This window comes from Grus americana, chromosome 3 (genome assembly GCF_028858705.1).
Source record: "Grus americana isolate bGruAme1 chromosome 3, bGruAme1.mat, whole genome shotgun sequence".
NCBI classification, from domain to species: Eukaryota; Metazoa; Chordata; class Aves; order Gruiformes; family Gruidae; genus Grus; species Grus americana.
The window spans coordinates 27691263-27716599 of record NC_072854.1 but is presented as its reverse complement, the minus strand read 5'-3'; the positions used below and the strand labels follow the sequence as shown (position 1 = coordinate 27716599).

General features: G+C 39.1%; 1 protein-coding gene across 11 annotated transcripts in view; it reads left to right on the top strand.

Moving 5' to 3' along the window:
* DST (dystonin) overlaps nucleotides 1-25337 on the top strand; it is a 311102-nt gene that overhangs the window by 147088 nt on the left and 138677 nt on the right. For all 11 annotated transcript variants that reach the window (XM_054822953.1, XM_054822942.1, XM_054822944.1 and 8 more), the window contains 17 exons: nucleotides 12501-12613; nucleotides 12749-12855; nucleotides 13398-13517; nucleotides 13847-13942; nucleotides 14022-14149; nucleotides 17037-17130; nucleotides 17498-17652; nucleotides 18513-18975; nucleotides 19063-19191; nucleotides 19395-19472; nucleotides 19582-19743; nucleotides 19844-19948; nucleotides 21721-21816; nucleotides 23149-23274; nucleotides 23676-23828; nucleotides 24081-24235; nucleotides 24367-24493. In XM_054822953.1, coding sequence (XP_054678928.1) covers nucleotides 12501-12613; nucleotides 12749-12855; nucleotides 13398-13517; nucleotides 13847-13942; nucleotides 14022-14149; nucleotides 17037-17130; nucleotides 17498-17652; nucleotides 18513-18975; nucleotides 19063-19191; nucleotides 19395-19472; nucleotides 19582-19743; nucleotides 19844-19948; nucleotides 21721-21816; nucleotides 23149-23274; nucleotides 23676-23828; nucleotides 24081-24235; nucleotides 24367-24493 — 2407 coding nt within the window. The remainder of the gene's footprint in view (nucleotides 1-12500; nucleotides 12614-12748; nucleotides 12856-13397; nucleotides 13518-13846; nucleotides 13943-14021; nucleotides 14150-17036; nucleotides 17131-17497; nucleotides 17653-18512; nucleotides 18976-19062; nucleotides 19192-19394; nucleotides 19473-19581; nucleotides 19744-19843; nucleotides 19949-21720; nucleotides 21817-23148; nucleotides 23275-23675; nucleotides 23829-24080; nucleotides 24236-24366; nucleotides 24494-25337) is intronic.

The window sequence follows — 25337 nt, the reverse complement described above, 5'->3', positions numbered from 1 at the left end:
AAAACCTGCAAGCCAGACTTCAAAGTTGGAGGCTGACTTTAATCAGCATGTAATGCCCAGATTTTCCCAGAGATACTGCTGTCTACGCATGGGGGTCTTCATCTTGCAGCTCCATCACCTCATGTGTTTCTAGTCACTAAGCTGTGTTTTAGGTAAATGCTCTTGATTTGTGTTTTCATTTTCTTATGTACGTGCCTTTTGCCCAGGAAGAAGAAATACTTACGTTTTTAGAACTGTATCCCGTTGTTAAAATACATGGAAACAGTTGGTGTCTATAGAGAATGAAGGCTACTCTTCTTTCATTAGGAGTTGCATGCCAGATTGGAGCTAATAATCTAAATTGCAGATCTACATTACACTCTGCAGATACAATTATTTTAAAGCAAAGCAAATTCAAATGAAAATTTATACCAAAACTAACAAACTGCTTTTTTTGACCTCAGACTGCCCTGAGCATTTGGTGCATAAGGACTGCAGGCAATTTCAGTTAAAATGTGTCTGAAAATGGAATTTAAGAAATAGCAGAAATAACAGCTGCAAGGTTTACAGGTTAATAGTACCTATAGACACTTTGTTAAGGACAGTGGCTGCTGATACTCAGAAAACACGGGTGTGGTTACAGACCAGCTCATCTTTCTAAGGAAAAGAAACAAAGTATGTAGGATAGGAAAAGCAGATTAATGTCAGATGTGCACATTTTTTTGTAAAAATTTTTGTGTACATTTTATTTTTGTAATCTTGCATTTTTTATAATGAAGAGGTAATTTTGCTTTTAGCATTTACAAAAGGAATTCCACCAAGAGCAGTATGTTCTTGTGTGAGTAGATAATAGCATTTAACGAGTAGCCCCAGTGGTGCCTGTGTGATGAAAAATAGCATCTACTCAGGAAGCACTGCAAGCTTGGTTCCCAGATAAAGCCATGTTTCTAAAGTTCTAGTCTCAGATCTTAGGTCTGTTTTAGTAAAGGAAGCGGGCCCAGCCCCTGCTCCCTGGCCTATGGCTACGCGGTACAGCAGGGCTGGGGTCTGCATGGCTGAGCTCCCCCCTCCACCCCCAGCCCGGCTGCAACCTCTTGAGAGCAGTCCTGGGTCGGTGCTGCCTCTTGAACTGGGCCCAGGTATTGCCCAGGAGGGTTTAGGTGGTGATGGCCACGGTCATGCTGTGGGAAGGACTAGCAGTTAGAGTCATGGGCCCTTCATCTGAGCTTCTGTACGCTTTCAGCATAGACATGTCCAGTTATGTCTGGACTTTTAGGTGAATTTCAGCTACCATACAGAATGGAAAGACACTGGTTAGGGAAAAAAGTGGATAAACTGTGTTTAGGACAGGCAGCAGTCTGACAGGCAAGCAGGACTGTAGCACACACGAAGGGTTTGAGGCAAGAAAACAAGCGAGGTGATTTCATGTACTGCCATACCAAGACTTGCTGAGACCACATGCGGACAATTGTCTACAAATTTTGGCACCACCTAACAAGAACGCTAAGTATTAGAAATGCTGCAGAGAGGGAAAGTGGTGATAGATTTCAAAGGGGTGCATTTTGAGCGCAAGTTTGAAAAAAAAAAAAAAAAGGTTTTTACTGTATTGCTAACGAAATGTGGGCATCTGATCCAAAGGAGCCTTTGGTACTGGTAAACTTTGTGCAAGACCTTAACGATACCTATACTTTTAAGTTGTATACAGTTTAGAGAGCAAGGAAAAAATGGCTATTATTCCCAAACAAAAGAGGAACAGAGGCAGCACAGAAAGAGTGTAGGTACACTGGGTGTGTCATGTGGGAGGAAGAGGAATAGAAGCTGCAGCAGAGAGTGTGACCCCAAAGGAAGGAGCAGTGTGACAGCTCCATAAATGCTAGATAAAAGTGAGAGACACAAATTTGCCAGTGCCACAGCACTTTTTTAAAAAAATATTACTGTAATAAGTCCGTATGCTTTCAGAATTATGAAGCAGGTGTTTTTTGGAGTGTGGTGTAGCAGGGAGCAAGCTGTGCTCCTGCCTTCTAAATAACTGTTCTGATTTAGAATAAGCTGTTTCAACTTCACCCAGGACGATTTGCCATGTACGTATAGTTAGTTGAACACTAAGCTCCTGGCCTGCAGTGCATGTGACATCCCTCTGATGTTAAAACATGTTGCAGCTGATCAGGTACTGACACGAATACATTCCTTAAGGGGAGGGATGGCAGTGCCTCAGTGTGCAGTAACATGTTGAACACCCTTGGGGAATGAATGAGAAAGAAACTAAATATTACACAGTGTCAAGCCTTAAAAATGCTAGGGGATATGTTTTAAATAAAGAGATTAGGTGGGTCTGCTAGTTTTGGCTTGCCGTTTTGTAACTCGTAATTTATTGTTACCCAGCTTTAACAAAAAATGTGAGTTTGGTTGTGTTGCCCCCTACTTCCCACCCACCTCATTGGTCAGAAATGTGGTTGTTACTGTTTTCAACAGTTTTTGCTATGTTGAAGAAACAAACTTGGCATTAAGAATTGGCGATTTGGGAAAAGATAAACAGTGTTTAAGATGATTAAAAATATTGACAAGCAGACATGCTTTTAATGTTACTTGCCTGAGTAAGCATATGCATATAGCTAATGGGTTTAGAAATCACAAGTAACCTCACCTACAGTTTAATTGAATGCACTCAGAAAAAAATCTGATGGCTATTGGTAAAGGCTGTATTAAAATAGTACTGGAAGCAGGCCTGCAATTTTAACATCTTCTGTTGTGGTGGTGGTTAGCATTAGTGGGTATTAGATGGAAGACTTCCAGGCAGTTGTGTTGATTAATTTCAGATCTGGACTTAAAATGATCCCTGCGTATGTTGTACTGGATCCTATTGCTAAGTAGCAGCTGAATGACAGATGACAGTTTTATTTTTGCAATAACTGAGAAGAAAAATAAAACTGGGATGAAATCAAAGCTTTTCTCTTGTTCTAGCCAAATGGGAATAAACTGAAAAATAAAGCTTTGGATTGAAAGGCTATTTTTTTATTCAGTTTTCACATGTCTCTTACTCTTTGATTAGAAAAGACCAGGACACCTAAGGGTGTCAGAAGCCTTTATTCAAAAGAGCGTCTGAGCAGTGGTGGCATATATGCCCATGACAAATCGGTCAGGGAGAGTTCTGGCAGTGCCTTCGACAAATTTGTGGCAGATAGAGGAACGGTTGCCTCCAAGGCAGGATGGCACAGGGAGAAATCTTGGTTTTGAACTCATTGTGGTACCTCACCCTTCTTCCTTGTTGGTAACTGTGTTAATCCCACTGGAAAGCTAGTGTGTCACCCAGTCACTGCTGGGGCCCAGAAGGAGTTTTCTCAGCAAACAGGACAGAAAAATCATTTGGTTGGGTTTCTTCATTGTCTTTTTGGTATTCAGACATTCCAAGGAACCATAATTCATGGTTATTTCTGTAGACCTCACAGTGTGGGTTGAGGTTAACAGTTATGAGCCTTTCTCCTATTTAAATTTTATCATGGGCAAAAAACTGGCAAAGTTACTGTATCATTAATGTTTTTGTAATGACAAAAACATCTCGAATTACAAAGAGACTGTAAAATCTGGTTTTGAAGCTAGTGAAAGGACTGACTGACATCCTTTCTAGTTTCATTCATGTGTGTAGCAAGCTTGAAATCTACATTGCAAACTTACTGCCAAGTTGTGATTAGGTGTGGTGGGTTGACCCTGGCTGGGGGCCAGGTGCCCACCAGAGCCGCTCTCTCACTCCCCTTATTCACTAAACAGGGGAGAAAAGGCATAACGAAACGCTTGTGGGTCAAGATAAGGACAGGGACAGATCACTCACTAATTGTTGTCTCGAGCAAAACAGACCAAACTTAGAGAGGGAATTCATCTGATTTATTACTAGGCAAAACAGAGTAGAGGAATGAGAAAATAAAATCAACTCTTAAAACACTTCCCCCCACCCCTCCCATCTTCCCGGGCTCAACTTCACTCCCGGCTTCAACCTTCCCCCCCTCAGCAGCACAAGGGGAACGGGGAATGGGGGTTACGGTCCGTTCATCTCACGGTGTTTCTGCCGCTTCTTCATCCTCAGGGGGAGGACTCCTCTCATCATTCCCCTGCTCCAGCATGGAGTCCCTCTCACGGGGTGCAGACCTTCAGGAGCAAACTGCTCCAGCGTGGGGTCCCCCACAGGGCCACAAGTCCTGCCAGCAAACCTGCCCTGTCGTGGGCTCCCCTCTTCATGGGTCCACCGGTCCGGCCAGGAACTTGCTCCAGCGTGGGCTTCCCACGGGCCGCAGCCTCCTTCAGGTGCCTCCACCTGCTCCGGCGTGGGGTCCTCCACGGGCTGCAGGTGGAATCGCTACACCCCCTCATCCTTCCTCCATGGGCTGCAGGGGGACAGCCTGCTTCACCATGGTCTTCACCACGGGCTGCAGGGGATCTCTGCTCCGGCGCCTGGAGCTCCTCCTCCCCCTCCATCTGCACTGACCTTGGTGTCTGCAGAGTTTCTTACATCTTCTCACTCCTCTCTCTCCGGCTGTAAAAGCTCTCTCTCTCTCTCTCTAAGTGTTTTTCTACTTCTTAAATATGTTATCACAGAGGCGCTGATTGGCTTGGCCTTGGCCAGCGGCGGGCCCGTCTTAGAGCCGACTGGCATTGGCTCTGTCAGACACAGGGGGAGCTTCTAGCAGCTTCTCACAGAAGCCACCCCTGTAGCCCCCCCTGCTACCAAAACCTTGCCACGCAAACCCAACACAACCAAACACAGGGTTTGTTAGGCATGGCTAAAGCTGAACTCCATGTTTCACTAATAGGTCTTTGATGTTACAATGCCTCGGTTGTGTCTTTATCTAAATCAATTGGTATGGCAAATTGCAGGTAAAGTTTTGCTGTGCTAACAAAGGTGGGACAGGAGGTTTCAGTTGGTTTATTAAACTTGGTGCTTGTTAAATCAAGGACGTGCATGATGGAAGGAATTATCTGAATTAGCTGTATATATTGTTAGGGGTTAAATTAATAAGTTAGGGAAAACCAGCCCTCAGGTGCCCTTATTTTTAGTGCAGCTGAAACATTCATTCTTTTTCTATTGGAAGTCTTGATACAATGTGTTGGGAGGTCTGAAGAATAGACAAGAAATCTATCTGTGAATAGTGTGCCTGTGTTACAATATTTCCAGCTCACCATCCCTTGCAATGTTTTTTTCAGAATTGTTCATTGTATCTGAAAATTTGTATGAAAAATTATGAAAAGATCTACGACAGAGGGCTGAAGAGTCCAGATCGCATAAGAACATTTCAGCTCTTGAGGGAATAAAAAGGCATGATTGTTCATCTTTAGGGAGGCATTGAATGAAATCTATAGAGGCACATAAAATCATGAATAGTACAGGCATTCCTGTCATACCAACGCAAGAGAAAACAAAACCAAAAAGAGTGTACAACTCATAATGATCATGTGAAATACAATAGCACAGTGTGTCATTGGGGCAGGGGACCTGTGGAGCTTGAGAAAAGAGTTTGCCACATACTCGAACAAACAATATGCAGACCTGTAGGCAGCAGCGTGCTTTTTGGTTTATCACAGCTTATCGCACTTTTCTATAATGACAGTTTTCAATTAGAAAATTGTTTGCATTTTCCCTGAATTTTGAAGTGTTGCCTAACTTCAGTAATGACACTGCTCAGCTTCACCCAGTGGTTTGATGCATTGGGGTAATTTTTGTGTCATCATGTCATGATTGTTATTGTAAAGTCTACGGTTGAACAGTCATTTTAGTCTCACATTTGAGATTACATGACATATTTTCTATATTCCCTACCCTAAAGATATTTCTGAAAAGTAGTCAAATATTTATATAATTTACTTTAAATAATCCGTATAATTTTGCCAAGATAGAAGAATTTAAGGGAGTACTTTTCACTTGCTTTCACCTTTAAACTTCCAGTCAAGTGCTGAATGATGAGCTACTTAGACATGACATACAATGCATCTCCTTAATTACGGTGGTAAAATTTTGGTAGCCTTTTTGAATTTGTTTCATATTAATTGAATGAGAAAGTCTTCAAGAAGTCCTAAGCAAATCTGCAGTAATCATTGTTATCAAGTCTGTAAGAGCCAGTTAAGCAATTCTGCATTTAAAATGTACAGTACTGCTTTATTTTTCTGTGAGCGTCAATCTCAAAACATGCGTGTTCAGTGAGGCAGCATGTCATGACAGCTTTGCAGTTATCTAAACTTTTTCTCGGTACGGTCAGTGGATTTGGCTCGCTCTGAAGTAATTCTTAGATTCTGGATAGCTTGCTGGATAGGTTGCACTGGATGCGTTGGCCAGATTTCCACCAACTAGAATGAAATACATATAGACACTTGCATGTAGACACCTAAATTTAGGTGTTTGGATCTGGAGCTGAATGTCACCCCTTGTTACTTTTCTCATCCTCATACAGAGACCTCGTGATCTTGGGGACGTATAAAAGCTGGAGGCTCTCAAATTTTTCTCTGTTCTTTCTTGTCATGTCCGGGTGAATCTGTTAAAAAGAACCAAAACCATTCTTCATTAAAGCTACAGTCTGCGTTACTTAATCCTGTGAATGCTCGAGGCTGATTACTGGTGATCAGACCTGGCTGCACATTATTCCGTGCAAACCTCCTTTTCTGGGCAACTGCACTCAATAGTGTTGTAACAATAGATTAAAAGTCTTGCCTGTCCTTTGACTATTTCCTCTGAAGGAAGCTGCAGCCAGTTTCGCTACTCCATCACACGTCCATGATGTATCTTTCATGTTTAATTTTCTGTGTTTTCTACTCAAATGTTTGTGAGTAGTGTACAAAACTATCCATCTCACAGACATGTCAGCTTAAGGACCAGTGCCAAGGAGCTTCAGACAAGCAAGGTGACCTGGTTCAGACATCTGGACATCTGGTTCAAAACTTACTTTTGCCAGTTGCAGATGTTGGCATGGAAATTAGTGCTCACAGTTCTGTACTGAGCTCTGAGACTGAAGGGTTCTTTCCCAGCATAGAGCAAGAAACTCAATGAAGATAGAAAACCTCCTCATGTGTGATTGTTGTCCATAGATCCTTCTGAGACAAATCCACAATTTTGTAAGGAATCCAGAGCTGCTGAAAGGGGGGGTAGCCTAGCATATAGTGGAAGATAGCGTTGACTCAGGAGTCAACATTGTTCCTCCTCTACTCAGCATGGGGTTTTTGACACCAAGGAACCTGCAACAGACCCTTGTGCTGTGTGTCCGTTTTGTGGTCTTTGATTCTGATGATGGAGGAGATCTGTTCCTCCTCAGTGCCTCAAAGTCATATCTGCTTGCCATTTTTGAGCAGAAGCTCTCTTTTCTCTTCCTCCTCTGTAATGAGTAATCTAAATTACTGTGCTCCATGAAACTGGGTTGCTGAACCCAGCTAGTCCTATATGGCCTTTTTTTCCCTAAGACATGGCATCCCTTATATTGAAGCTCCCATGTGATGATGGCAAAAAGATCAGGGAAATAACTGTGGTAGGCATATGCATTAGCAAAGGATACCTCCAACACTATAGATCTCATGGTCATGACAACGTACAGAGCACTGCTTCTGCAAGCGCTGAGCATCAATAGAAATGCCCCCGAGGACAGTATGTGTTAGCTGGAGTCCAGGAGTCATTCCCATGGTGTTGATGCCTCAGTCTTTCTGAAGCAATTTCTTTGGCAAGCTCTTTTGAAAATGACTTAGATTTGTACCTGATGTGGAGACGAATTCTTTAATAAGTTCCCAAACATTGACTCTGCATATAAGCTGGTGTAAATATTTTTTTAGCGCTTTTGAAACTCTGTTAAGGGTTAGGTTAAATGCTAGGTGTTACTGTATAGTAGGTTGAACAATAAATAGATTTTGCTTCATTGTCTCATTTGTAGAATTCCTAGGAAAGTAACAGGAGATATTTGTTAGAAGGGATAGAGCTAAAATTTCTGTTTTACATGGGACTTTTCCTAGCTGCTATTAACCAAAATCTTTCAAGTAGTTGATAATATATTTCTTGTGCTCCCTTTTGAAATATGTCAAATCCTATCCGTTTGAGAACGCTCTCTATTCTTGTCTTTTTTTTAAATTTATTTTATGACTTTGTATTCTGGCATGGTCTTTAATTTGTTTCAGTAGTTCTCCCATCCCTGAAAAATGCATGCATGAGTCTTTCTGGCACCCGTCCTTTTCAATTGTCTGTGAACAATGAAGCAAAGAATTTGTTTAATTTTTATAGGCATTTTCTAATTACAGCAGTGGAAAAGCTGTACTGGACTATAGTGACTTGTACGCTTCACTCTGCATCTTCAGTCATGTTTTATCTGAGATTTCTGCTTGAAACTCACTGTATTAATATTTCTGCTCAATATAAGCCAAGAAAGAAATACCCTTTTAATATCAGGCAGTGTCCAGAGTTTTGATTGCAACAGAGTTGTGCAGATCAAACAGCTTAGATGGTTCACATAAATAACTTCAGGCTTGTCAGCATCCTGAACTCGTTAACAGTATTTTCATGTGGAATATTACTCTGATGTATATATGTTTTAATAAAATTAAACATGATTGTAACTTGGGTAACTGTCATTGGGGAACACTGAAGAGAAGGATGTGGTTTCTTGATCATTGGCTGGCAAAATAAAAGTTCAGTTAAATATCTTTTTCCACTTTGAAATATCAAATTCCCTTCAAGTCTAACCTTTTGTTTTAACGGGCAAATATTGTAGCTGCTAGTTTGGAACTTGAACTGTTTTACTAGGTATTAGGTTCTGGCTATGGGAAAATGTACATGTGCCTAACTTTATTTGTTATGCACAACTCTGATTTCAAGGAGTCCTTGCAGAGTAGAAAGCTTGCATTTGACCCATGTAACTTGCATTATAAACCCCTTCATTTCTTTATGCTGTTCTGCAGATATTGTCTACTTTTTCTCTTGGTGGTGCCAGGTATTTGTTTCCTTGAATTGATTATAATTTTGTCAGCTTCCTAAAGGTATCAGTCACACCGTTTTTCCCCCCTCACTTCTGGTACAAATTGTGTCTAATTTCTAACACCTACACTAAGATCTCAAATGGCAGGCACCAGTCTTTTTATAAATGAAATGATTAATGACTGACGATATAGAAGCCAAACCCCTTGACTTAGGTGTGGCTGCAGCAGAAGTATCTCCTTCGCATGGAATGTTCCCGCTCAGCTGGTGTTTGGGATGTTTATGTGTGTGTTTTGATGGCAAGGGCTCAGCCCGCTGAAAAATGTGCCATAAGGTGACTCACAATATTATGACAGAAGGTAGAGTCATAGTGTTTTACTTAAAGTACATTTAATTTAATTTGTTCTTGACTATGTATAAAACCACTTAATAGTGCTATGCAAATTGATATAAAATATATTTACAGTACATGACAAATAGCTTCTACAAAATTCATATATTTTCTCTTTAACCTTAAAAATGAAAATGTTTACCATGATGGATGATGCTTTTAAATCTAGCATTTACTTCAGTTAAGACAGTTAAATCAATATGTATTAGAAGGATACTCATTACAACTGCAATTTAAGCAGTTAGTAGTATTTCAGAATTCAAAGGAGAAATAAAATACAAAAGATATTGGAAAATATTTGTGACCCTTTATAATACAGCCCCACGACACTCACTGTGTACAACCTGTGTGTCGTGACGCTGAATTCCCTTGATTCTTCAGAGAAGGATAGTGGTCACAGCACTGAAGTCGTTGGGTAAGGATGGTGATCAGTGGTTACAGCACTGAAATCCGCGTGTGCGTGCTCCAATGCAAATTCCCCTGTACCCAGTTAATGGGCAGGTATCTCTGCAAGCTTATGGCAGATAAAAGCTACTTTTATTTTTATTTAAAATCATGAGAAAACACTCTTAAACTAAAGGAACAATGTGGCAATTAGTGATTTCGTGAGCTGTGTTTTTTGGATGAGTTTTTCTGCGGTTAAAAAAAAGTTTTTTACTGAGCTGTTGGAGGTAAGCTGCTTTTTCTGTGGCTTTGCAACGTATCCCTCTGTTATTTGGGAAGAGGAAAGGGTGACCTGTGGAGGGTGGAGGCCTCAAGCCTCCATCAATGTGTACTTCCCATGGCCAGTACCAGGTGCTTTTGCATTCATCATACCTGTCTTTTCCTTTTTATAAGCCATCAGCGGGCTTGTTCTCCATCAGCTGTTGATCCTTCTGTCTGCTTCAGAAAACCAAAGACAAGCACTGTCAAGACAGAGACAAATGCTGTCTTCCGTAGTATTTTCTGGTAGATCAAGACTTTAGATAAATATAGAACAATTAATCTAGGTCAGTATGCTAAGTGTTAAGTGTATAATTAACTGAAAACAGCAGTATTCATTGCAAACTTCCCTTGCTCTTAAAGGGGAACTGGAATAACCATATGCTGGTAGGAGTTACAGGGATAGGAAAATATATTTAAAAGTGGAGGAGACATCTCACAGAGTGGGCTCTTCTTCAGCTGGGTGGTAAAGCCACAGCAGCAATGCAAAATGATGTATTATACAACAACAGTTGTTTTTATTGATTTGTACCTGTATCACTGCAAGAAAAACCTTACCTCCTCTTCATCTAAATGAAAGCTTTATTCTAAGGAGATTATCGTGTTGGTGGCTCTGCAGCTTGCAAATCGTTTTCTGGTAATAGTCAAGGCTTTTACAATAACTTGTCCTTTCTTGTTCTGAGAGTTGGCAATTGAACAGGCAGCGTAAGTGATTCTTGGGCGTTTTTTATCAAGTGTAAAGAAGGCAGATAAAAAAAAGACAAACCAAAGAACAGGGTGCACTTACAGAAACCCACTTCTCTCATCAAAACTGTGCTGTGAAAGCAATCTTTATTATTCATACCATCTCCATTATTGTGGCTGAAATAGGAGACTGGAGTGCTCTGTTTCCTTTTCTAGTATTGTCTTTTATTTTTCATGGATTTTCTGTGCTGCTAAGAGCAACGCGTGATACTGGTTTCGTTGCATTGTTGTCGTTGCACTGAAATTCAGAGAAGAATGGGATGAACTTGATCATGCTCCCACTAAGCATATTGGAAGTGGAAAGTCCCGCTGTTTTAGGAGGATTGTGTTTCTTTTTACACCGCTTAAGTTTTATGATTAATTACATGTTCTTTCAAGAAATAGTAGGTACAGTTTTATTATCTGTCTTGTAGACATGTCTTCTAAAGAGCACAAAGAAAAGAGTGATTCTAAATGGCTGAAAAGAAATACATTTTTATGTGCAGTGCTCTTGTAGGTTATTCAAAGACAAGCTGCTATTGAGTTTCCCAAAGTTAATACCATTTTGCGATCAAGGGAATTTGGGGTGTTGCCAAATCAGATGTTATCATTCGTTTGAACAATGTGATATTTATCAGTTTTATTTCTCTCTCTCTCTCTTGAAATTATTTAAAACCTGCTAGGTGTAAAACTAAGAAAATAGTTTCTCTAGAAACAAAAATGAGAAAATTTAAGGACTGAATTGTTCATAAAGCTTATATGTCGTATTTTTCCTTTTGGGTTTTTGTTTTAGGGTTTTTTCCAGTGCGGGTCTGGTTTTCAGTAGCATAGGATTTCAGTAGCAAAGGTTTCAGACCCTTGTGACTCTAGTTGGCTTCAGTGGGATGTGTTTTTGCTCAGCATCTTTGAAATCCATTCTTCCTTTAGTTGTTATGACTAAGAGGATTCCCGGTGGTGCAAGAGGCAGACAGTAACAGTGTCTGCCCTGAGAATTGCAAGATCTAAAAGCCAGGCACCACATAGCAAACCTAAAAGACAATATTAATTTTGAAGTTTTACATTAATTTAAAACATTAAAGTAGTGATGTTTGGGCCTTAAAAATGTTTATAGGTAAGATTGGCTTAAGAGGAATACTCCATTAAAACAAGAATGTTGTGACTGGCAGTGTTTAGCAGGATGTAGGTGTGAAGGCGTAAGTGCATGGGGTTGAGGGTTCTACAAGAAAACTGGCGGCAATGTGTATCTGAGAGCAGGACTTCAATGCAGTTTGAACAAGACTTCTTTGAAGCCCAGTAAGAATACTTTTCTTCCAGGTTAAAGTGATGACGTTGTGAGTTAACTTGTTTTTGTATGGGTTCTGACATGTGCTGATGACCTTGATGCAAAATGACTAAAATCTTGTGAAGGCAGTAGAAATGAACTTCCTCATGTAAATGAGTCCAAAGAGAAAAATGAGTTTAACCTCCTTAAGGGCAGTGGAAAGGACAGGGCACAATAATGCAATGGCAATGCACATGAATAAATATGCACAAGAAAAGAAAAATGTATATACAGGGTGGCTAGAAACTTTAGCTTGTAGATGAAGAAGAACTGACAGTGTTGTTGTTGCCTGCTGCTTGTGCTTATAACTTAGCACTGTCCTCAGCTTGTACACATGATTTTAATGAAAACTCTGTTGTGGTATCCATCTGTGCTCTTGGTTTGATTTACTAGTACAGCAGTGATTTAAAACTGGTAAAGAGGTGTAATCAACTGTTACTGTTTTTATTTGACAGGCCGGACCTGATAGACATGAATACCGTTGCTGTTCAAAGCAACCTTGCAAATTTAGAACATGCTTTTTTTGTAGCAGAAAAACTTGGTGTTGCCAGGCTTCTGGATCCTGAAGGTAAGATAGCTGCAAAGGGCATTGTTGCTAAAACCCTAACATTAAAATAATACCCAAACTGCCTGCAGGTTGTAGCATATTTGTGGGCATTCTTACAACTATGTGATAAAGCGTTGTTCTGTCTTGCTCTTTTAGATGTTGATGTTTCCTCACCCGATGAGAAATCAGTAATAACTTATGTGTCATCACTTTATGATGCATTTCCCAAAGTACCAGAAGGTGGTGAAGGCATCAGTGCAAATGTAAGTGGGAGAAAAATACTTGTGCAGTGTGTGAGCTTCACTAATATGTTTATGGATTTCAGTTCCAGAACATTAGATGGATCTCCCGTAGGACTGCTGTCACACTTTTCTTTGACATGATTGTCTAGGTTGAGATTTTAGAGGCTTAGCAGTTATTTCATGTTCTGAACATGAAAATATTCGTGCAAAGAGCTTAACTAAAACCAATATACGTGAAGTTGGAGAAAGATAGAGTCAAAGTTCTTACTATTCAGTCATGGACCTATAAATTGCGCCTCTCTGATTCTTATCAATTTGAAGTTTATTGAACTAGAAAATTTTGTGTTTTCAGTGGAATTTTTGGGGACCAAAACTGAAGAGTGAAATCATATATTTGGAAGCTTTTAAGTGAGCTGTAATGAGCAAGTAAATATTGTTTCAGAATTGCAGGGTTTAGAAATCTCTTTTCTATGTGTGTGAAGACCTCAGACTTCAAAGATAAAACAAAAATGAGCTCTCAAATTATTTTCTTCTGATCCTTAATATGGGTTGTCCTTTGGTAGGATGTTGAAGTCAAATGGGTTGAATATCAGAATATGGTGAACTACCTCATGCAGTGGATTAGACACCATGTCACAATAATGTCCGACAGAACATTTCCCAACAATCCTGTGGAATTGAAGGTGAGGTGTGGCGTCTTAAACTCTCTTGTTGGAATGACACTTTATCTTACTGACTCAAAACATGCTTGAACAAATGAAGTGCTTTGATTTATACAATCAAATCCTCTGTAGAACAGTACTACTCCTTAATCTTTTCAAAGTATAAAAAGTACATTTCTAACATATGAACAATATAAACCTAATCTTTAGCTTGTCACTGATCGTTTTTCATAGAACTGCAGTAGTGCAATGTAAGAACAAAAGCCTACAAAGAATATTAGAAGAGGGTTTGGAGAGTAAGGTTATATGCATTGTAAGTAAAAAAGTTGATGATTTTTGTCTTTCTGTAGGCACTTTATAATCAATATTTGCAGTTTAAAGAAACAGAAATTCCACCAAAGGAGACAGATAAATCAAAAATTAAACGTCTATATAAACTGCTAGAGGTAAGTTTTAACATGCGTTGATATGTACAGGAGTTCCCTTTCTGTGGCTTAAAATAACAAATATGTATGAATTTTTAAGGTCTGGATAGAATTTGGACGCATCAAACTTCCTCAAGGCTACCATCCAAATGATATAGAAAAAGAATGGGGAAAGCTTATTATTGCCATGTTGGAAAGAGAAAAGACCCTTCGGCCTGAAGTGGAGAGGTACGGCAGTGAACAACTGACAGGCTTAGTTAATATATTTTCTGTTGTTTTAACCCATGTTGAAAATTGTAAATGTCTTTTGCCATGATAACATCCACGTTGTTTTTCTAGATCAAGTAATTCTGCCTTTGTTCAGGCCTGAAGTCTTCATCTGCTTCACAGAAGCAGGTCCAGATGGAATGGTCTCATAAGGTCATAATGAATAGTATCTGTGCTTCAGGTCATCAAAGCACTTAAACACAATTATAACCATTTTCTTTGTACAAATTTGTCAGAGCCAGGTTCACATCACTTTGCTGTCTCATTTGGACTCTATTTCATATAAGCAACTTCCTCATCCTTTACATGAAATATACATTTCACTTGGTGCACAGTGTTGTGGGCTAACATCCTGTTCTGAGGTTGCTTAAAAGTTGGTTGTACTCAAGGGACCACAGAGTGTTTAGATGTGCAAAGCACATAGCAGCCTTCCATGGTAGTAGAATATGTGACGCTGTTTTGTACATCACTAATAGCATACTGAGCACGTTTAAAATCTTGATGCAGTCTTTGAGCATTTCTGCTTTTTAATGGTACCTCTTTTGAGTTGTGTGGCAGACGCAGATGTTATCCATTCGTTAATTTAAATCGTTTTATTTAACTCTTAAGTTAAATGAGTCTTTGGGCTTCTACCTGCAGATAGGTATAGACACCTGGGCCTGGATTCATTCTGCTTAACTTTAAGCATCCAGAAGACCTGAATCACTTTCTAGAGAGTCCTGGCACTGACTTTCTGGTGACAATACGGTGATCATTCTCTCTGGTTTAGGTACCTGAAATTGTGAAGAATCCAGACCATTGTCTAGGAAGTCCTCAGAAAGACAAATTTTAGCAAGAGAAGGTCCCAAAGACAGTCAGAGCTGATTAAATATGTATCATGCTTACAAAAGCAAGAGCATGACTGAAATGTCAGATTCAGTGGGAGGTGTTGATTCACAGCATTCTGCTGCAAAAGAAGTGCCCGTAGAGGAATACAAAGTTGTCCCCACCACACAGAGCAGAACACTGGAAAGCAGCTGAAGAAATACAGCCTGCTGGATCTTGTAGGCTAATCTGTCTTGACTTGCAAAAATCAAAGTTTAGTGCCTGCCTTCGCCAAAAGAAATTCTATTCATACTTGCAGAAAGCTGGATTATCTTTGTTGAGATTGTGTATACATGACATAGGTTTATTTCTTTTTTATTCAGATGGACTGAGCACAGGTGAACAAACATAAACAAAAACTCCATCCCATATTTCAGGATTGGTAAACACACTTCGAGTGACAGATCATATGGTGATGGTCACTATGCATGGTGGTCAATGCAAAAGGAGAGGGAAAAGTTAATTAAGTGATTCTGGCTTAGTAATCAAGTTAATCGGTTGATCTGGACACGAGAACTTCATCCATGTTTGTTGTATTGGTTACTAGTGCATCTCACTAATACGCGGTGTTGATACAGCTCCTGAGGTGGGATTTGGTTGTGGCAAAGATGTGACCTCAGCCAATATTGAAATTTGGCAGGAACTAAAACCTTGCCTGCAAGTCTGGTGAATGCATCTGAAAATATCAATACAGATAGGCAATGTGTGGCCAGATTGTGTATGGGATCAAAACGAATGGGATGTCAGTGAGCAGAGTGCCAAACCGAGCTCTAGTTTGCAAGACTAGCAGAGTATGGGATTACCGCCGGGTGGGTCTGTGCCTCTGCTGTGCTCTTCTGCGTAAACACAGTCCTCTTACGGTGAGGGTGTGGTTTTCAGGAGGTCCTGAAATACTGAAAAAATCACCTCTTACCCAAATTCTGAGTTAAAATGTAAACTTAAGGGTAGTGATCAGATTTTTCTTACTTGTTTTGTGGTCAAAACAGCAAGAAGCAATTAGCTCTGAGCGTGGAAGAAGTTGAAGGGAAATTTGCAGGAGGACAGGTTAGTGGGACAGGGCAGTTAGTAAACATGCATACTTGGACAGTGGAGTAAGCATGCTGGGTTGGATGGTGCACAGGTGTCTCCGATTATATTATTATGAGCTGATTAACCAAGATATTCCCCCAGTTTTATTGTGTGGTTCCATTGGAAGGAAAAAGAGGCAGGCCAGCCTGGAGGTGTTTTGTACCATACTGTGGAGCGTGGAGTTCTCACTTCACTCGTTTTTGAAACTTTTCACTAAAGAGTCTGAGAAACACTGCAAAGACTTCTTTAACTTCTTATTTGGCTTACAGACATTTAGTGACACTTAAATGAAATATTTGGCGCGTCTGTTTCCTAGAGACGCCCTAATGTTGCTGCCTAGTCTGTACTTGCAAAGCTTTAATGCAAGGTAGGCAAGCCAAAAGCAAGGTAGCGTACATAGCCCCAGGTAAAACCCTTTGAAGAGCTGGCAGAATATTAATTGCTGGGTTTTGAATATGCGTACTGAAACCTATTTAAAGGAGGAGTGCTAGGCGTTTCAAAAGCCAGTACTGAAATTTCATCCCTAGAAGCTGTTCATTTTGCAGGAGTTTTCTCTTTTCATTTTTCAGCAAATGTAAACAGCCAGAAGGACTGTGCTCTGGATGTAAAAATGAATAGCAGTAGTTATAGCTATCATAGCAGTGATTCTGTGTTTAGCAACAGTACTAGTACTCGAACCAGCGTGGATTCTAACGAGAATTTCCTTTCTGTTAAGTGTGGTCCCACACTGATTAAATCTTGTATAAGCTTTGGTAATGGCACCTTAGAAGGAAACAGGTAACTTGGCATATGTATTTGTTAGACGCTGTTTGTTTATTTGTTTGTTTGTTTGCTTTTAAAGTCATACATCATGTATACTAAATATAAATAATATTAATATTTATTTATTTTTCTGAAATGCTCTGGCATCACCTAGGTTGGAAATGCTGCAGCAGATTGCAAACAGAATTCAGCGGGACAGCCGGAGCTGTGAGGACAAACTAATACTTGCCCGGAATGCTCTGCAGTCTGTAAGTCAGTTGGTGATTTTACTTGCCTGTGTTCATGAACTTACTGCAGTGGAATGGCTACTTAAAAAAAAAAAACAACAACAAAAAAACCCCAACCCCCAAAACTTTAGGATTTTTGAGTGCATACGTAATAGCTGCTACTTTTATTTTCGTTGTGCTGTCATTTTTAATTTAGTATTTCTCCAAGAAAAAAATAAAAAAATGCCTAGAGTGAGTTCTGTTAGATTTTTTTGGTTGTTAGATAAAATTGTTGTTCGTAATTGTTTCAAGATCATAAGTTTTTAACAAAACAAAAAAAAGGATTTCTTACAGCTCATTTCTCTTGGTTTTAGCCGCAGGGCTTAATGGCTTTCTCTTATTTATTCAGGACACCAAGCGGTTAGAGTCAGGGCTTCAGTTCCAACATGAAGCAGAGATAGCTGGGTATCTTCTTGAATCTGAGAATCTTCTCCGCCAGCAAGTGATTGATGCCCAAATTCTTATTGATGGAAAATACTATCAGGCAGACCAGCTTGTGCAAAGGTATTTATAAGAATAAATAAATGTCTCAAATATGGATACCCTTTATGGACACCATTTTCAAATCTTTGTCTATGGATAAACTTCTCAGTCTGTCATTGCGCAATGAAATAAAGATTATCGGGTATTCTGGTGGGTGCATTGCCCACGGACCCTGCTGAAGACAAGAGGAGTTGTTTATACTCGTTTATGGAAATGAAGTCATTCACCAGAACATGACTTAAATGTTTAATGTATACTAGATATCTGAGTGTAAAGGTGTTAGCTTGTTTTATGGCACCTAAAATGCCTGTAGAATTCACTGACTTTGATTTTAGAAATGGAGGCGACATTTCTGGCAATAGCTGTAGATGTCTTAACAGGTAATAAGTGGAGTAACATTAGCTTATATGTGGCTGTGTGTACAGTCTTGGCAGAAAGATGCGTTTAAACAGCATAATTCAATTTTATGAAGAAGTGGCTCCAAAGTTTTTCAGAATTCGTCCTGGACTGGGTGAGATCAACCACATAACAGTTCCTTGGCAGTGAACTGCGTTTGATCTACTGCAACATGTAGTATCTTGTAAGATTTCTGCTTTGCTGATTGTTCCCCGGAATTGTGTATGGTGCATGCTAGTGCCCATACCATGCTGATTTTCTAGTCATTGCCTGATTTCTGCATCTATTATCTGTATTTATAGAAGTATAAGCTGACATACCCTATACTTTCTGATAGAAATGCTTATTTATAAATACTTAAGTACAACTAAAGTGTGAGAGATCATGTAAATTCATATTGCTATTCAGTTTAGCATGTTAAACCTTAATCATAAGCATTCCTTGAAATGAATTATTTTAAAATTTATTTTCTTTTGCTTTAATAGAGTTGCAAAACTTCGCGATGAACTGATGGCCATACGGACTGAATGTTCTTCTGTGTACAACAAGGGGCACGCACTGACAACAGAGCAGACAAAGCTGATGATATCAGGAATAACCGAAAGCTTAAACTCAGGATTTACAACAAACCTAACCCCGGAATTAAATGCTGCAATGACCCATGGTTTAACACCTACTTTGACTTCTTCCAGCTTGACATCTGGCCTTTCATCAGGTCTTACTTCCAGACTGACACCAACCACCACTCCCGCTTACACACCAGGCATCCCACCACGGTTAATTCAAAGCTACGTAACAGGAGTAGACAGTGGGACTCTGCAAACACTCAAACTGATGCAAATCAGAAAACCTCTTATGAAATCAGCTTTTGTGGATCAGAATTTAACAGAAGAAGAGGTGAACATGAAATTTGTCCAGGACCTATTGAGCTGGGTGGAAGAAATGCAGGTAGCAATCTTTACGGAAACAGTCTACTCCTAATTACTACGTTTACTCCTTGTAGCGCATGGCTAATTTTTCCTTCTTGTTTGTAAGGTGCAACTTGATAGAGCAGAATGGGGTTCAGATTTACCAAGTGTTGAAAGCCATTTAGAAAATCACAAAAATGTTCACAAAGCTATTGAGGAATTTGAATCCAGCCTTAAAGAAGCTAAAATGAGTGAGGTATGGCACCATATTCTTTATTTCTTTGGTTACTTTCTTACTGGGTGACCCATAAACTGATCTTGAATTTTAGAACATGTTTGGGTTTCACAGTCTTTCTTACTTTTACTTCTGATCTCTAGATGACATATCATGAAATCAGATCTAATGGTTTAAAGTGTCTAACCTTTTTGTTGTCTTTTGACCTCATATACCAAATACAGATGCAAATGACTGCCCCTCTTAAACTCAGTTATGCAGAAAAATTGCACAAACTGGAGAGTCAGTATTCAAAACTCTTGGTAAGTTTGTCATGTCTCTTCAATGTTCAGGTTCTCAGCATATATCATCTTTGATAAAGGATGAGCTTTAAGTTCTGATTTTTGTAAATTTTTTTTTCTTTAACTAAAGAACACATCAAGAAATCAGGAAAGGCATCTAGATACTCTTCACAATTTTGTGTCTCGTGCTACTAGAGAGCTGATATGGCTGAACGAAAAAGAAGAGGAAGAGGTTGCATATGACTGGAGTGAAAGAAACCCCAATATAACAAGAAAAAAGGAATACCATGCAGTACGTATTGCTAGTATAATCCAGAGGGAATAATTAAATCATCTTTAAGAATTTAAGAGATTTCTAAAACATTTCTATCTCTTTTGTATCTGGAAAAAAGGAATTAATGAGAGAACTTGATCAAAAAGAAGTTGTTATTAAATCAGTACAAGAAATAGCTGAGCAGTTGCTTCTTGAAAATCACCCAGCCAGGCTAACCATTGAGGTAAGTTAGTAAAAACAGCACTCAAACAAGAAAATAGTTTTGTGGTTTAATAGACCTTAGATTTGGGGGGAAAAGAAGGGAAGTGCTAACGCATAGGAAATTAAACAACAAGACTCTGAATAATGGGGCCTTTTTTTTTTTTTTTCCTCTTCAACATCTCTGTTGTGAGAAACTGTCTTCCAATTTCCAAAAAGTAAGAACACTGCTGTAAAGTTAAGGTTACATCTTGGATTGCTTAGATAAAATCCCCCTAAAGGCTAAAATCAAAATTTCTGGAGTTGGTCTGTGCAGATATTTCTGGTCATGCACGCAGCTTCTGGAGTTACTGATACAAATTGTGTTGGCAAATTGAGGGCACCGAACAGTCCTGATGTGATTTCTCTTCTGTTGGATTGAAAGACATTTCAGTAGAGCTTTTCTAGTCACTTTTTATATGCACAGGTTCCTTTTATGGTTTAGGGTTGGTTTAATAACTTCTTTGTCAGTGAATTATGAAACTTGTTTGGATGTTAAAAATCTGACCAGATGATGTGATTTACTTCAGGCTTGAATTGAGCTTTATATTACAGGTAAATGGTTTACAGAAAATTTATTGTAGCTGTTGTAGGGTCATAACAAGTTTCCAAAGGAGAATGTAAAATGCTTTTCCCTGTAGATCTTCAAGAAAAGAGTAAATACTGACAGTGGGTGGTAAAAATGGAAACAATAAAAAGCTGCTTTATTATATAGGAATGAAAAAACAGTCAGGATGGATTTTTATGGTTCTTAGCTCAGGGAGTTTATATCTGCGTAAATTGGAAACACGAAGAAAACTCCTCCCTTCCTTCCTTCTCAAGGCATTTACTTTGAATAATAAATGAGTTTTTATGTAATGTGGGGAATTCTATTCTTTAAAAGTATGTGCTGTTCTAATGCGTTCTTATCAGTGTTATATACTAAAGAATATATTAAAGCTACATTATTATGAAACCAGACAATCTCAGTGAAGATGACTGTACAGGTTATGATGTCTGTAATAATGCTGTATTGGGACACTTAAAAAGAAACTCATGCCTTTTCTAGAGAAGAATCTATGCATTAATGCATCAGTTTGAAATTCATTGAAGCCAATCGAAAAACTCTTTTGAATTCCCTGAGAATCATATGGAATTGAAAAATTGTGACTTTTGGCTGATTTCACAAAGTCAAGAGTACCCTCTGCTGGTGAACACTCCTGCAGTGCATCTCTAGTGGCAGCACCCTGCAAACAGTATAGGAGGTGTCATTCGAGTAGGGTTATGGTCTTTAAATTCCTGTGCAACTGTTACACAAAATTAGACATTTCAGCGAGTCCTGATTAATTATTTTTATTGTGTATTCAGTGTTACTTTAATATCCAGTTTGTATCCAGGCAAGAATCCAGCTATTTTCATTGAGTAAATAGTGACACAGAATTGTAGATGAGCTTAGGCTGGAGGAACCTCAGGAGATGTAGTCCAGCCCCTGCCTAAAACAGTGTCAGGGCTTGCTTTGGTTGAATTCTGAATGTGCCTGAGGATGGCGATTTCACAGCCCCTCTGGGAAAGTTTTCTTGTGTTTGACTGTGCTGTAGTGACAGGTTTTTCTCATGTCCAATTGGAATTTTCTTTGCTGCAGCTTGTTTTTCCTGGGTGAGGAGGTCAGGTTTAGATGCTTGTGTTTGATACATTACTTTTGTGTTTCCTAAATTCTGTAGAGTTACGCACATTTTAATTTTAATTTCCTTTTGTAAAATACATCTCTTTCCCTTAAAGGCCTATAGAGCTGCAATGCAGACACAATGGAGCTGGATTCTTCAGCTCTGTCACTGTGTTGAACAACATTTGAGAGAAAATGCTGCGTATTTTGAGGTAAGAGAGTAAATCAATAAAGATGTGAAATGTTGTAAGTTTTGTCCATAGTCAAAAAGTTCCACCGAAAGTGCTAGTTGTTCACTCACAGTAGTTGTAGAATTAACATTTGTCATATGCAATCATTAGATGATGAGCCATCCTCCCACAGTGTTACCACACCTGTATTGTCTTCACTACAGTTATATCAGTTCACAGCAGATGAAAATCTGGCCTGACATTTTTTCAGAGTTGCCACAGCTGCAAGTAGAGATGCTAAGAACGAAGCTGTGTTTTTTCCCTGTCATGCACAACTGCCATCAATACAGCTTCTGTGAATGATGTAGAGTGGAGGGTGGTTAGTGATGGCCAAGAGAGAGCATAGTCTAGGTGGTTGTTCCAGGACTAGCGAAATAGAAATGGAACGTACAACATTAATAATAAACAGAGCAGAGAACACCGTGACAGCAGACACATCCAATGAAACACTTTTCTGGTTATTACCTATTTACGTACTCAGCAAATGATGCAGTACTCAATTACATGCACAAGGATCAAAAATTGAAAAGGCTTTTTGGGTTTTTGTTGTGGTGGTTTTTTCGTTGTTTTTTTTTTTAATATTGGCTCTTTTTTATATTTAAATTATAAACTTGAATCCTTAGTGTCTTCTGGGTTGGGTGGTTGAAGAGGAAGGGGGTGATGTTGGGATGAGATGCCTTTGGGCTGAGAAGGGTGAGAGCCCAAAGTTAGGAAATGGACACTGGAGAAGAATTTGGGCTCCTAGTGGGAGAGGGAAGAAATGGGAATTCTGGATTTCAGAAATGAGGTTTCAGGGACAGAATAGGGTGAGGATTATCACAGGACATTTCCCTTCCCAGTCATGCTTAACCAGGACCCTAGTTTGGGGGTGCAGATGCCCACGCAGACCTGCCAGGTGTGGCAGCTCACTTCCCCTCCTGCACAAAGTGTTTACTCCAGTGTGCAGCTAGTTTACTACAGTTTGTGGGCTTTGTCTGCTCTTTATGTATGAAAGTAATTGTCATTCCAAAGGAAGCAAGAATCACTGCAGAAAATTTTTCCATTGCAGGAACAGTAATTAACTCAGGTTCAATAACTGCTGAATTAATTTTGCATGTAGATAGTCTGAGAATAACTGGTGTTACAACATGTGCCTTCTTGAAGACTACATTTAGACATGAGATCATGAATAGCATTGTGTGGTGCAGTGGTCACTTCAAGCTACTAGAAAAATTATTTTTTAAAAAGACAGCACTTAAAGAAAACTTCATAGTGTAGCTCTTTGTATACTTTTTAGGTTGTTTAAAAATAACCCAGATATTGATCTCATCCTAGTTTTTCAGTGATGCCAAAGAAGCCATGGAATATTTAAAGAATTTGAAAGACACCATATACCGAAAATACAGTTGTGATAGATCAAGCAGCCTTCATAGGCTGGAAGACCTTGTCCAGGAGTCTATGGTAAGAATTCAAGGATCCTATTAACCTGAGTTACAGTTAAACAAGAAATGTGTAGATTATAGTTGGATATAAAATGTGTCTGTTAAAATTATTCCTGTAAAGTGAAGGAAAAAAAAAAAGATTTATTTATTAGAACTTATAATTAAATAATCACATCTATCCATGTATAATGACTGTTTTTCATAACTTTAAAATGCAGCTTTATTTATTTCTTTATCTTTACAATACCAGATGTTGTGGGAAACCAGGGGCTTCAGAAAGATACTTTGTTCTTGTAAAGTGTGTTACTGTTAAGAAACACAGTAAAAGAAGTCAGGAAAAGAAAAGCTTAACAGGATCAAAGAAGCAGCACTGTCTTCTGGCCATCTCTTATGACGTATTCTTTTTCTGAACTGTTTTAGGAAGAAAAAGAACAACTCTTGCAGTATAAGAGCACAGTAGCAGGCCTTGTGGGGAGAGCAAAGGCAATAATTCAGCTGAAGCCAAGGAACCCTGACTGTATACTCAAAACATCCATCCCAATTAAAGCCATCTGTGACTATAGACAAATTGAGGTTAGAAACTTGAATTTCCTCAAATGAATTACAGACGTGAGAATTCAGCTAAAGTTTCATTAATTACTATGTTCCTGGAGAACGCTGGGCTCTAAATTTCTTCCACCCTAGTAAACAAGAGCAAATCCATGTGTTGAACATTGTTTTTGTTGTTCTGTCGCTTATTCGTTGACACCATTTGCAGAAGTGCTTTGTAAAATTATTTTGCAATGCTCAGCTCATTAAATTATTCTGCTTTTCTGTTAATACTAGATAACTATTTACAAAGATGATGAGTGTGTATTAGCAAACAACTCCCATCGTGCTAAATGGAAAGTCATTAGCCCAAGTGGTAATGAGGCCATGGTTCCATCTGTATGCTTTACAGTTCCTCCACCAAACAAAGAAGCAATAGATACAGCCAACAGGTAGGGACAAAACAAAACCACCCATTTTCCTTTAAAATTCATTTATTTGAAGCTTGGGTTAACATAAGAGCTTTTTTTTCCCCTTTTCATGTGTTGCTCTGATGTAAATTTGGAGTGTCTTTATATTTCAGGATTGAACAGCAATTTCAGAATGTTCTTGCCCTTTGGCATGAGTCACATGTAAACATGAAGAGTGTGGTGTCCTGGCATTACCTGACAAATGAAATCGAAGCTGTTCGAGCTGGCAACGTTGCCTCGGTAAGTGCTATGTCTAGGGAAGGGCCTCTTAGCCATTTGCTAGGAAGTTGTAGGGTACACTTCCCAGAAATATTGTATAATCAACAGTTTGCGGCAATCCTCATCTTCCTTGTGGGAATAGCTGGCAGCGACCATGCTGGTTACCACTGTGCAACGTTCTGCCTTGATCTGAACAGCCTTTACACAGATACATTTGGGGAAGGAGCAGAGAGGTAGTATCATGAAAACTTCCTGCAGCCTTATTGTGCTAATCTCTCTAGTTTCCTGTTGTCAGGGAGGGACGGGATCTCGAAAGCAATGAACAGTGACTAAATCTGGATTTTGTTCTGCAAGAGTCTACCTTCCAGCATGTATGTTGAAGATATCTGGGAGATTAGCTTCGTTAGGCTAAGATTAATGTTCATGAAACCCCCATTATTTCCTCGTGCTGCAACTTCTTACTAACAATGGAACAACTAAAGTGACTTTTAGTCTTTCAAGCTGAAGGCAGCTGAACACTCATTCCTCCGTAATGCATTTTTTTCATTCTTATATGTGTCTGTAACTTGAGATGTTAAATAGCTAGTTAGGATCAATTTGTCAGAAATGAAATAGTGATATAGATCAAAATACTATTCTTTCTGGCTAAAACAGTGTGTGAGATCACTGAAATACACCATGTTAGATGTATGGCATAACACTATTTCGTATAATAGTTTATTATACAACATTGGTGTATATCTGTCTGCAAACTGTTGCAATAATACCTAAAAGTACATAATTTCCCACTGCTGCTGTTGGAAAGAAGGAATCTGAGATAATTCTTGAAGTGTCCCTACTTGTATGACTCTTGCTGGCTGCTCAT